This window comes from Hippocampus bargibanti, linkage group LG06 (genome assembly GCF_051943395.1).
Source record: "Hippocampus bargibanti isolate YZ-2025 linkage group LG06, ASM5194339v1, whole genome shotgun sequence".
NCBI lineage: Eukaryota > Metazoa > Chordata > Actinopteri > Syngnathiformes > Syngnathidae > Hippocampus > Hippocampus bargibanti.
In genome coordinates, this window is record NC_142739.1 from 9,044,164 (window position 1) to 9,057,654 (window position 13,491).

General features: G+C 40.8%; 1 protein-coding gene across 1 annotated transcript; it reads right to left on the minus strand.

Annotated features, from left to right (window-relative positions):
- Nucleotides 1-380: 380 nt before the first annotated feature.
- tp53inp1 (tumor protein p53 inducible nuclear protein 1) lies at nucleotides 381-12,748 on the minus strand. The gene is made up of 4 exons (XM_088998939.1): nucleotides 12,543-12,748; nucleotides 9,624-9,930; nucleotides 4,500-5,004; nucleotides 381-2,982 (listed from the first exon to the last, which is right to left on the minus strand). Exons 2-4 carry the CDS (start codon nucleotides 9,754-9,756, stop codon nucleotides 2,760-2,762), a joined length of 861 nt encoding a protein of 286 aa, XP_088855065.1. The 5' UTR covers nucleotides 9,757-9,930; nucleotides 12,543-12,748; the 3' UTR covers nucleotides 381-2,759.
- Nucleotides 12,749-13,491: the final 743 nt, after the last annotated feature.

Consider the following 13,491-nt stretch of genomic DNA (forward strand, 5'->3'; position numbering starts at 1 on the left):
GCGCCGTATTTATCAGTCGTCTGCAAGAGCTCCGCCTTTTTTCTTTTGTAATATTGTGTTAATTTGTCTATCGTGGAACGCCGGCGTGGACTGCTTTAGACGCTTTGGCCAGGACATTGTCAGTACTTGGCGGTTGTCGCTGCTTTTCAATACTTGTGATTCTTTTAATGTGGCAGAGGTCGAAAATATTACAGCTGTGCCTTGATTCAACGTGATTCATTTAATTTAAAGCACTCATCATTCCAAATCAGAATGAATGGAAATTGAATTAATCCATACCAGACTACCCAAAAGCCCAACAAAAACGGTGATGTCTTTATGTCCATTAAGGCGAATAAATTAGCAATGCAGACCCAAATGAAGACTTTCACAACTGAACGTCCAAGTACGAAAACATTTATTTTGCAACTAGTAAAAGATCACACATATGAAACAGTACAGTTTGAAAACAGACAACCCATTATATCAGATTTCCAAGCAAAGTGAATTGAACAGTCGTTCATATACAAAACACAGAGGAAATGTCGATAAATAAAGAAAAAAGTTAACCCTACAACTCCTACACTGATTTTATTTTTTTTCTTTTTGGCAAAGTGCGGTATTATTCCAGTAAACTACAACATGAAACAGAAACGTGTAACACTTGGTGAAAAAAAACTAAAAACTAAACAATGCCAGTACAATTGCCATATAATATTCTTCACACAAGAGAATAAAGACAAATTGGAGGTTTTGCTACATGATTTGGTCTGCTTTGCGTGTGAGTCTTTAGAAAAAAGGGCGAGAAAGTGGTGCATAGTTGACATCCATTTGGGTCTTTTGTTTTCTTGTAGAACGTTCCAAAACATAAAATACATAAAATATGAGTCCAAGTTCTTCATCAATGCATTGTCCTAAGAACATCCTCAACCTGGAAGGCACGTGATGCACAATTTTTCAAGGCATTAAATATAAAAAACAGATAAATCCCTGTTAGTTTTCATGACAGGCCAATGGAAACAATAAGCTGCGAACCTTTCTGTCACATTATGATGAATGAAAATTATAAATGACATGATTTGTGACATTCAAGACATGAACAAAACTTTCAAAGAGAAGTCATCAGGATTTGTTGCCGCTTTAACAATGACGCAGAACTCCTGATTGTTCGCATTTGTCAAATGTGCCCGTTACTGTAGTTTTTTTGTAGGTAATCATCTTAAATATAACATGAATATATGCAGATAGATACAGTATGCACTCCTTATTGACAGGAAGCTAATTTCATCCACACATATTATATTAAAAAGTTAAAAAAAACAACAACAAAATAGATATACTGTTTACTCATAAACAAAGTGAGCATTTTTGACCATAATGCAAATGTGTATCATTATTCATCCTCATCATCATGTTAAGAGCGTCAAGCCCAACAAGACATGTTACAAACATTATTTTAATATTATACTAAAATATTACAGATACTCGCTACCCTTTTTTTGGGGTTGAGTTTGAACAAAAAGTGTACTACACAAACATGAAACAAAAAGAAACCACAATCAAACAGTCCAGGGACCAACGCTAAATGTTTCACAAGAGAAAACAGAAAAGGAAAAAAAAGGAGGAAAAAATCATCAGCCATCAAGTATTTCTGCATTTTCCAAGTATGATGTGATTGGTTGTGACCCTGAGAAGTGGACTGCAGATTTAAGAAAAGCAAAAGTTTTTCTTCCCATTGTCAGATTTTTTTTCTTCGTACAAAATAAAAGCACAACTGACGCAAACGCGCGCGCACACACACAAACATTCTCATACTGATATGCAATTTGTTTTTCATTTTTTTCCCAAAAACAATTTTTGACATTTTTTTAAATACTTTTTTTGTCTTACATTTCTAGTCATTGTAAAGCTACCGTGAAAACAAGGCAAGTTTAGTGATATCTAATGCAGCTGTTTTTTTTTTTTACTTTTATTCTCCCTCTTATGTGGAAATTTGTGAAAATGACAAAATGTCAGAGGCAGGATCACCTTTCAAATTTCTATATCATATTTTTTACCATTTGGACACCGTGGAGTGAATATTCCGTAACAAGAAAAAAAATCAATTTGTATTGAGTTGGAGGCAAAAAAAAATTGATACCTTCAAGTAGGGTTCGAGTTGGAATTTTAAATGTGTAAATAAAACATGATTGGGGTGTATATATATATATATTTATAGATACCTTTCGTCTTTTTTGTTTTAGATGCCCTCACACATAAGCCTAAATAACACATTCGATATGAACAAAACAAACAAATTCCTTGTGTGTTTTACATACTTGGCAATAAAGATGATTCTTATCCTGAAAACGCTACATCTTATTTAGCAACATCCTAGCAACTTTTGGAGTTTCAATAGGTGGCGATAGAGTAGGTTAGCAGACAATAAAATATGATCAAACAGAACCCCTCCCCTCACAAACAGAGTAACTCGAACCCTGCCATCAAGCGCTAAAATGTGATGAGGGACGTTCAAGTATTGTCGATAAGTTGCAGGGTCGATGATGTCATCGTAATAGGAATGGTTCAAGTGAGCCTGCCTCTGAGTAAAGTGACCTACAGCGCCGATTCTACAGGTAAGGAAGAAAAGAGTCTATGAAGCAGAAGACACACCAAATCCCCCCTTCCCTCCGCGACCCCCTGCCAACGTCGCTTATTTACCCAATCGAACGCCTCAGATGTTAAAATGGCACCACCGGACTTCCTGCTGGTGCTTGTTGCGTGTCGCAAAGGGGGCGCCTTCAGAAGTTGAGGTGGCGCTGGCTGGGCTGGTGCAGGTGGGTGGGGCCTGCCTTGGGTGGGTGCAGCAGGTTGAGGCGGCGCAGAGCGTTGCGGGACAACAGCGGCTGACCGGCGAGGCCCGCCTGGCGTTGCGGCAGGAGGGCGGCGCGGGTGGGAAGCCCCGCCGCATAGCATGCCGAATGGTGGAGGCCTGCGCGGCGCTGAACCGATGACACATCAGGCCTGCGAAGAAAGACGGGGGAGGCAATGTATGAGGATGATGTTCCCATTGTGCACAGGTGTCAAAGTTAAGGCCCGGGGGTCAAATCTGGCCAGCCACATCATTTTATTTGGCCAGCGAAAGCAAATCAAACTTGTGAAATTCCATGATATCTACTAAAGTCCAAACCAAAATTTCAAAATGTCCCATGTAAACCACAATAACAGTCATTATTTTTTACTTCAAATGTGAAAACTAGTTAGTCATTAACTTATTCGCTGCAATTCCCGAATTTATTTGGGAATTGAAAATATGATGTAGACCGCACAAACAAAATAAAAATCATCCACCTAATAAATCTAGCAAATTTTTGGAGAATGTCCCAATGAGCCCAATTAACTCATTCGCTGCCATTCCCGACTTTATTCGTGAATTGAAAAGTGTTTTTGTTCAGGTTTTGGTTTTTCTTGTGAGTGACAATAAAGCACCGGTCAGACCTCTGGCTATATTTTTCCCTTCCACAAGGGGCATCAATTCCCTTTTTTCCATGTTAGCGCTTTGTAAAAATCAGTATGGTATTGTATTTTGTACAGCCGCCCCCATTTTAAGGTCAGATAACGCCACACATATAATTTAGGAATTAACTCTTATGTTCTGATGAAAGAAGAGTCTAAGGTTTATTATGTTGCATTGAATGTTTATGTAGTCCTAAAATATTATGTGCAATTTGAGTGAAAATGACAAAAACCCTGGCATTGGAGTGGACACATATTTGCACATCGTCTGGCAGTGAATGAGTTAATTTGTTGTGCGCTCTATATGTAATATGTGGAGGGGATGAAACATTCTAATGGCTTCCCCAAATTCATAACGGCCCTCGAAAGGAAAGCATAACTACAATGTGGCCCACAGCAAAAAAAACGTGTTTGCCACCCTTGGCATACTGGATACTTCTCCTTCTCCTCCTCCTTCAATTTTGCTAAATATGTGAAGCGCACTTCATCACAAAAATGTACTGCACTCTGAAATCCCTACCAGCTGAATTCTCTGACCCCAACCTCCTGAGACCGAAACTCCAAATCCCTGACCCCTGATCCACAAATCCTTGACCCCTACCAGTAGCGCCTGTATCACTAATCCCATTTCCCTTCAAATTTTCAACCAAGCGGCAAGATTATTAATGGAATCTGATACTATTATTATTATTATTACATGGATCAAACGGAAACTGATTATAGTAATAATAATAGGAATAATAATAATAATAATAATAATAATAATAATAATAATAATAATAATAATAATAATAATACATTTCCTTTATAAGCACCTTTCAAAACTCTCAAGGACACTTTACAGTCACAGGATATATTTTCTGCGGGTGAGCAGCGGCAGCCACACGCGCTGGTCTTCACTCAACCCGGAAGTAACTCAAATAGATAGAAAGCTAGCTAGCTAATAGCTAGTAGCCATGCAAACAAGCTCGCTCACTTTGTTTACTTCCTGTTTGGATGCGAGAGCCATCAAATTGCATTATTACCTGTGACGGGACCCATCCAGAGCACGCCTGCCTTTCTCCTTGGGCCCGGTGGCGAGTTCCAGGTCCAGGTCCAAAGTGTGCTTTAAGGGACTCTGGTTGAGCCTGGGAGGGCTGTGATGGGCATAGACGGACATGCTGGGGTGTTCTATCAGCAGGTTCTCCAGAGGACTGGTCTCCACAAGGACGGATTGGACGCCGCGGCCAGTGAAACATGGCGGCGGCGTGACGAACCAGCTCTCCTCAAGGGACGAAGCGTCAAGGCGTAGGAAGTCGCTGTCCTCCTCTTCGTCCCTGTCGTCATCCTCGGCGCCGCCGTCCGGGTCGGTGTCGGCTGTGGAGTTGAGGGAGGTGCAGGAGGCGTAGCGGATGGGAGGGCTGGCGATGGGGGACGGGATCATCACCAAGTCCTCCTCGTCTTCCTCGTCCTCCTCCCCGTCCTCGTGTTCACCCTGGTTGACTGTGGAGCCGGATAATCCGTCGCCACGCTGGTTCAGACAGCTGTCAGCTGTCGACACAAGAACAAGCGATAGGTTGGAATTTTCAACGCCCAATCATTTTTCTGCCATTCATTAATATTTTTTTTATGACAATTAAAACCGTGTTTATTTTATTTAACATAATTTTATCCACGATGCCTCAATGTGACGAATAAGAGTTGTATTTATTTAATAATTGCTTTTATGATGCCTAGGGAGGATGAAAACCAGACATAAAACCACTCGTGTCAATCTATGTAGCGACAGGAGGCGCTGTTTTCACGTTTTCATTTTTTCTCCTCGTTTGTGAGCAGCCTGACATCACATGACCCCAATTTGACCACAGGCTCACTCAGAGCAGCTCGATCAACACACGCCAGTCCTGACATTATTTTTGAAGCCCGAGAGGAAGCCTGAATGCGCGCACGCTGCAGTTCGAGTGACTCACCCAGACAGGAAGTTAAGAGCTCAGCTGGGCGGATGCTAAATATAACATGTCTGACTTTTTTCATATAAAAAAAACGGGAAAAAAGCCAGACATTGCAATCGGTTGACTTCACCTGGCGTGAATTTGTGTTTTTCCGCCTAATAACAAACAATCAGCCAGTCAGTACCGAAAAGGATGATGCAATAACCATGCAACGATGAGAAGGTTTCTTCAGCCGTCATCTGTACAAATTTGAAGGTTTCGGACGTTTCGCCTCCTATCCAAGAGGCTTTGTCAGCGAACTAAAGTCTGACTGGTCGTATCGGCCCTATTTATATATCCTTAATGTCCAGGCATGGCGGCGCCGGACACAGCTATGATAGGTCCTTACTCTCAGGTTGGGGGGAGCAGAGAACCCCTCCCTGTGGCCCCACTGATTGTTCCTACATTCCTGACTAACGACTGGCCTATTTCCCCCACTCCCACCGGTATCACCTCATCAGCATTACGAATGTTGCCTAACCTGCAAGCTATTGTATGAACGATCCAAATTGAACCTCACCCCACCAGACCGGTTTAAAGAAGGATTTTGTTGTTTTATAAGAATCGCTTCTTTTACCCCCTTTTCAAACCATCTATGTTCTTTCGCTAAGATTTTAACCTCATTGTCGTCAAATGAGTGGTTGCTAGCTTTTAGGTGCAAATGTACTGCCGATTGAGGCCCACTAGTATTATCCCTGCGATGTTGATAAAGTCTTTTTTTGAGAATTTGTTGAGTCTCCCCAATGTACTGCTCTTTACAATTTTCATTCTTACAATGTATGGAATAAACTACATTACTTTGTTTTTCATTTGGTAGCCTATCTTTTGGATGCACTAATTTTTGCCTTAACGTGTTTATCGGTTTGAAATAAGTTGGAATTTTATGTTGCCAAAGGACTCTTTGTAATTTTTCAGAATCACCTGCAATGTAAGGTACTGCTACTCCTCTCCTTTTTGTATCTTGAGAATTATTGGTTTCATTCCCTATTCTTTCTTTCTGACATTTGTTAAATGACCACTGAGGGTACCCACAGTTAGTGAGTGCTCTCCTGATATGTTTAGACTCCTTTTCTCTACTTTCGATGCTAGTTGGTATTAGTTTAGCCCTATGCTAGAGGGTGATAACTCCTAATTTGTGTTGTAAAGGGTGGTTAGAGTCAAACAGTAAGTATTGGTCAGTGTGTGTAGCCTTCCTAAAGACTTCTGTTTTTAGCGCTCTGTCCTCTCTTATAATTACTTTACAATCCAAGAAGGCGAGTTGGTTCTCTTGAATGTCCTCACGAGTAAATTTAATGTTGATGTCTACAGAGTTTAGGTGATCTGTGAAGGATTTAATTTCTTGTTTTTTAATTATGTGTCCGGCGCCGCCATGCCTGGACATTAGGGATATATAAATAGGGCCGATACGACCAGTCAGACTTTAGTTCGCTGACGAAGCCTCTTGGATAGGAGGCGAAACGTCCGAAACCTTCAAAATTGTACAGATGACGGCTGAAGAAACCTTCTCATCGATGGACCACTCCTGTACGACTGAGAGCTTACACAGAAATAACCATGCAAACAAACTCGCTCACTTTGTTTACTTCCTGTTTGGAAGCGAGAGCCACGCCCATGTCTTGAGCCACGGGACGCTTGATTAGGTACCGCAAATACCTCAACTGTCGTTCGTATAAACCAAATTAAACATCAAGATCAGACTTGAGCGATGAAATATAAACTCTAAATGTTGGTTTTAACTCAATTATTGCCATTCACGAATGTATTCGGGAATTCAAAATATGATGTAGAGCGCAATTCCCGAATTTATTCGGGTTTTGTTTTTCATGGGTGCTTTATTGTTTATTGTTAGTGTTGTTAAAGTGCAATATAAACCAATATGTATGCATTGCATTGTGGTTTGAAGAGCTACCATCATTTCAAGCTCATATAACTCCAGACCCATATAATTTAGGAATTAGCTTTTTTTTTCTGAGGAAAGAAGAGAGTCAAAGGTTTGTAATGCTGTATTGAATGTTTATGTAGCCATAAAATACATTATTTTGTGGGTCCTGGAATTCAAGTGACAATGACAAAAACCCTGGCACTGGAGTGGACACATTTTTGCACATCGTCTGGCAGTGAATGAGTTAAACCCCAACACAAAAAAATATTCTGTAATTTCTCATGAGTAAGATGCACGTAAAAATCTTTACATTGTCCCCGAGGTGAATAGGGCACCGAATAATGCAGGTTGCCTTGTGAATGGGAACCGTGTGGTGTGACTTCGATGATGTTTTGCTTTCTCTGCCTTAAAATAAATACATGTTTGCGTGTGTGCATGCTAACCGCATTTTTGTGAGCTCGCTTACCTTTTTATCATCCCACTAGCAAATATCATGCACCCTGTGTATCTGTTAAATACTGAACTAGAAATGTGATATTCCTCATATCAACTCCGACATCCATAATCCTGAATTCCGCCACTAGAAGAGGCCTCGCCCACATATTTATTCAAAGTACATTTACACAAAGCAAACCGGAGAATGACATTAAAATTAAAATATCTACTTTGTCACTATAATTAGTATTGTTGACAGAAAAACAAAATAAATGTGGCGTCCATACACCCCCGTGGATGCACAGGTAAACAAGGTGGTCTGCATTTGCGCCTCCTCCCCAAAAATACTGTATCCAAACGATAATTCGAGTAGTGTCAAGTCGGGTCAATGTGTGTTTGTGAGTGTTTTGACTGGCACCTATTTTTGGACCGTAGACTGTTTCAAAAAGTTGCAGCGCCTTGTGACCTCAACGCTGTTTAAATACAGGCCTGTTTATGGAACAGGGGTGGTCAAAGTTTTTTGGGTCAATGTTGAAAACGGACAGATGGGATGAGTCATTCTTCGATAATGAGGAAAAAGGAGGAAAAACAAAGTTGACCACAAAAATATGTTGACGCAAAGCTATTTTGCCCCAGGGCAATTTAATTAGCACTAATTGAAATGCAATCCACATTCCATTGCATTGCGCATTTCTGAGCCACATAAATGTCCATTGTACGGTTTCCAAACCAGCAAGTTGACACTGCAGTCAAGAGTCATTTTCCCTGGGTTGCGTCTTATCACATAGGTTGCCACAGTGATGATATTTGTGCTTTAGATTCACTTACTCGTTTATTTTGATGGGAAAATAATACATAATAAAATGAGTCGAGAGTGACATCATTCAAGTTTTTTTTCACTCAAAATAAAAAGCCTTTTTGCTGTTTTTTTTGGGTCAATAATAACTGTAACGTTGCATCTTTTTGTCTTTAAAAAATTATACCTTATTTTGATTGCTATTGTGCACATCAACATAACACCACCCCAAAATTATGTTCCATCGAATAACAAATGCCCGTGTTACACACCACTACACTGCCTGACGTCTGACCAACAGCAAAAACATATGAACCAGTTAATTTGATTCATTATTAAAAATAAAAATAAAAAACCGCCACCTAATCAATTAATCTAGCCAATTTTTGAAGAATGTCCAAATGAGCCCAATTAACTCATTCGCTGCCATTCCCGACTTTATTCGGGAATTGAAAAGTGTGACATGGTGCGCCATTTCCAAATGTGTTCGGGTTTTGGGTTTTCTTGCGGGGGGGATAGAGCGCTGGTCAGACCTCTAGCAATGATTTTTTTTCCCTTCCACAAGGGTGCCGCATGTGACTTTTGTCCATGTTAATTCCTTTGTTACAGCTTCAGCTGTAGATAAAGCACTATATAAACTGTATTATATTGTATTTTGTACAGCTGCCCCCATTTCAAGCGCAGATAACTCCAGACCCAAATAACTTAGGAATTAACTATTTTTACCTGATGAAAGAAGATAGTCTAATGTTTCTTATCCTGAATTGAATATTTATGTAGTCCTAAAACTCATAATTCTGTGGGTCCTGCAATTTGAGTGAAAATGACAAAAACCCTGGCATTGGAGTGGATACATTTTTGCTCATCGTCTGGCAGTGAATGAGTTAATTTAATTAATTGTATAAAAAATAATTGAAAAAAACATCCACCTAATCAATCAATCATGTTTGGATAACGCCCAAAAGGAGATCAATGAAAGAACAATGCATAATGTGGTTTATCATGCACACCAATCAAAGTCGGCTGGTGGTCAAACAGCTTTAAGCACATCGAAGGTGAGACTCACCCAGGAAGTTGACCAGGATCCAGTCTTCCTCATCCACCTCCTCCTCAGGCTGCTTGTCATGGCGATGGTGGCAGCTTGGCTCAGGGGTGACAATGTCATCACCGAATAGAGCGCTGGTAAACCTCTGGAACATCCTGCTGGGGTGCTGGCGTGGCTCTGGGAGCGGCGGCGAGGTGCTTCGGTCATCAGCTGCGGGCGGGCAGATGCTCTGCCGGGGCGCTAAAGTGCAGCAAGGGTGTGTGGTCGCGGTTCATCAGTGAGCCAGGTGGGCGCACATGGTTAGTGTGGATGCAGGGATAGAGAACGACTAGGAGATGAAAGACACAGAAAGCCGGAACATGTCAGTGTTGACGGTCGTGTGCAGTACCATATTGTGCCAAAAAAGCCAGCCAGCACCAAGCTTTATGGGAAGTGGTGCAGTATGATTACGTGCAAGAGGCAGAGCGGTTCCCAATTATAAGATAATCGTCATTGTTCACACTGAGCAGACAGAATATGAGCATGTGACAATTGTTATATTGTCTTCGTGTTGCTCCTCCATGATTACAGTAAATTAAAGTAGTATTTCAAAAAAATTACCCCAAAGTTGACATTATATGTTAGCATTACGCTGTTGCGAGTTTCAGCCAATGAAATGATACAGTTTGGTTTAACATGATTACATTTCGATATACAATGTTTATTTATGTTTAGTTTCGCCTGGCAGTTTTAGAGTAAACTTCAATTGGGAGAGACAAGAATTGTGAAATGAATAATTTTTTTTCATGTCGTCCAAGTGATGTCATTGATTCTAGTCAAAACATTTCTTGACAGCAAACAGGTAACAGCCATTGAGGAACACTTAAAAACATTGTTAAAGTTAATTCATTATTCCTCTGTCAATGTTTCCACTAAACGCATGTGGGTCTGTCATGTTTACCCCCGATAAACGGATGCGACCTCAAGTTGTGGCTGTATTGTGTTGCAAATATTGGGGATTATCCTGGCCGCAGCTGCTCTGCTTTCAGCTGTTAAAACGGACAAAAACGACGCTGTCATCCAGCAGCAACAAATGGAAGATAAACACACGGACACACACACGGACACACACAGGGACACACACACGGACACACACACACACGCACACGCACACACACGCACACACACAAAGGAAGACGTATTCACAGTTGGTCCGCACACAGCAGCACAAAGCTCTGAGTCATCGAGCGCCACAAGGACTCCTCGGGGTTTTATTTAAAGAAATTAAAATACTTACTACGGGCCAGTATTTATGTACAGATACAATTTCTAGCATCTGTTCTTCTCAAAATCACAAGATGTACTTCTCAAAATCACAAAATAGACAAATCTCGGATCTATTTGACGGAACGTGAACGACTCACGATTTGCCAAATCTGAGCTGCGATGCGTTTCAGCCCTCAACCGTCCAACTGGTGGCAACCGTGTGGATTTGTTTTCAATGTCACCTATTTTGGTCGTTATAACATACCCACAGTCGTGTCTTACCTAAGCCATTGGACACACTGTCTTTATGTAAAAATATGTTGAACAAAGCAAACTTGTGTTCCGGGCACTCGTGAAGCTTCAAATTCAGGCCGCCGATGTGCCATGAACAAGTGTATTTAACTTCTTTGATTGCCGCACTGCAGCTAAACCTAAATAGTGTACAAAGCGTGTCACGACTTGACTTTTTTTGTGCAACTTTTTCTACTTCCGCAAATATTCAAAACATTTTGACGTTGAAGAAGTCGCGTGACGTTCACGGTACACACGTTCTTTGTTTAGCCGAATCGAAAATTGCAAATGGTTGGAACTGTTATTCGTCAGAAGCTACTGTTCATCGATCTTTGTTGTTAAAATTATAAAACCAAACCTCACCACACTCTTTTTGGGCACATTCAACCGTAATCTTTGTTCTATTGACAATTGGATTTATTTGAAAATATCATTTGTCCGATTTTTTTCCGCTAGCACTCAAACGCACATATGGTTCACTGTGGCTGTGCTGCGTTTATGACAAAGTTAGGCTGGTAAATTTCCGTGTCATCCTAAAGTGGCTTTCACGAACACCGTCGATGAACTTTAAATGTTGCAAACATGTTTTGAAAGGGGGGAAAAGAACGACTGAATAACACACCTTGACAAAACAGCAGCCAAAAGTGCTCGTAATCTGCTGCGTCACTCAACAACACAGGTAAACAAACCCAGAATCGAACACAATTAAGCAGTTACGGTTGGTCAAAGGTAGAAAAAAATATTTAACAGGCAGTTGCAGGTGTATAGTATTTGTGAATATTTGGCAACGCAAATGACTTTAAGGACATGTAACCATTGTTTGGTTGTACCGCACGAATATCAGCTGATACAAATGGAAAATATGGGTACATTTTGCAAAACTACTGTGTAACTTTTGCACCCAACTGTTTTAAATATCTTTTTATTTAGCAGTCACGAGGACCTGTTGGTCCAGCGATGGGCTGTCTTGTTTGGGCATGAGGCTTTAAGAGTGGGTGTAGCGAAGCCTGTTTGTATAAGACGGTTTAGCTCGTTAGTCGCCAGGCGTGGAAGAGAAGGAGGTGGGGGATGTTATTCGACACGGCTGAGGCAGGACCAACCGACGTCTGACTGAAAATATAACGTTATCGCTGTTTACAAACACAATGATACGCACAGAAGAAAAATGCAATTAAAAACGCACAGAAACGTAAAACCGTCGAGTAGCTTTGTTGCTACTTAAACGAATCAAATGTAAAACGACACAAACGCCGCAGCATCAAACAACAGAAAACCACAACAAACACCCGATAACTGCATAGTCATGATGGGTATAAAAATGCGAATAAAGTACTTCGAATGACAACAACCGAAGGAGTGTGTGTGTACGTGTGTGCGTGTGTGTGGAGTAAACAAAGAACGCACCTGCAGCTCAACTGTGGACGAAAAAAAAAACGTGATTTAAATTCCTTTTCGAAGGCGAGGTAGATGTTGGCCTTTTTTCAAAAAGTTTAAAAACTCGTCGTTTTCTTTGTAAAAGAAATAATGTCCGAAAAAGGCTTAAGGTTTGGAAGTTAAATCGTTTCTTCTTTCCTCCCGACTGCCTCTTGTTATTGTTGTGTGAGAGTAGGCCTTCTCAACAGCTGATCGACATGACGTCAGGTAAAAAGGCGGGGTATAAGCAGCGCCTCGACCAATCGCTGAGTGGAATAAAGCTTGTCACTAACACACGTGATCGTGTTCACCAAAGGACATGACTGGACAGCACTCGCAACGGATCAAAACACTGCGTTACATAAACCGGAACATAGCCACTTCCGGTTGTGTTTTGTAACGATTAGTCCTGTTCGAGTCTGTTGTCTTTTTGTGATGTTTAAGAAGGGTTACTTTTATTTTTGTACGCATGCGTCAATGGCATAAATTTAAAACCTAAAATAAAATGAGCAAGTATTTTTGAATTCTCAAGTTTTACTTGGGAGACAAAATGGTGGATCTTACAACCTCAATGGAAATCAACTGGAAACAACTAATTGAACATTTTAAAAAGTAATCATTTGTTGCCTGACATTGTGGTGACTTTTGAGGTGTGTGTCTTGAAAATGTGTTCAAATTGGTAATGGTGACTCAAATCAATCAGACCAAAACAAAACCATAAAAGGCGATTGGAAAAACACACACGGCAGATAAACCCTGCTTGCCTGACCTGCCGTTTTTCCACTTGTGCGCAAGCAGGTTACAACTGGACATGTAATGACATCCCAATACTGATAAGAACGTCCTTGATGGCCTCGGCTTTACGTCAACTCCAGTGCTACTGCAACCTTCCAAAACGTTTGACCGGGAGGATTGCTTCACTCTTTAATCCACAATTCTG

What these genes read in the sequence shown, in the direction of transcription:
- tp53inp1 (XM_088998939.1), bottom strand. Translation starts at nt 9,756, where the DNA reads ATGTTCCAGAGGTTTACCAGCGCTCTATTCGGTGATGACATTGTCACC. An exon ending in GATCCTGGTCAACTTCCTGG is followed by an intron (nt 5,005 to 9,623) that starts GTGAGTCTCACC and finishes TTGTGTCGACAG; the next exon opens with CTGACAGCTGTCTGAACCAG. An exon ending in CTGGATGGGTCCCGTCACAG is followed by an intron (nt 2,983 to 4,499) that starts GTAATAATGCAA and finishes CTTTCTTCGCAG; the next exon opens with GCCTGATGTGTCATCGGTTC.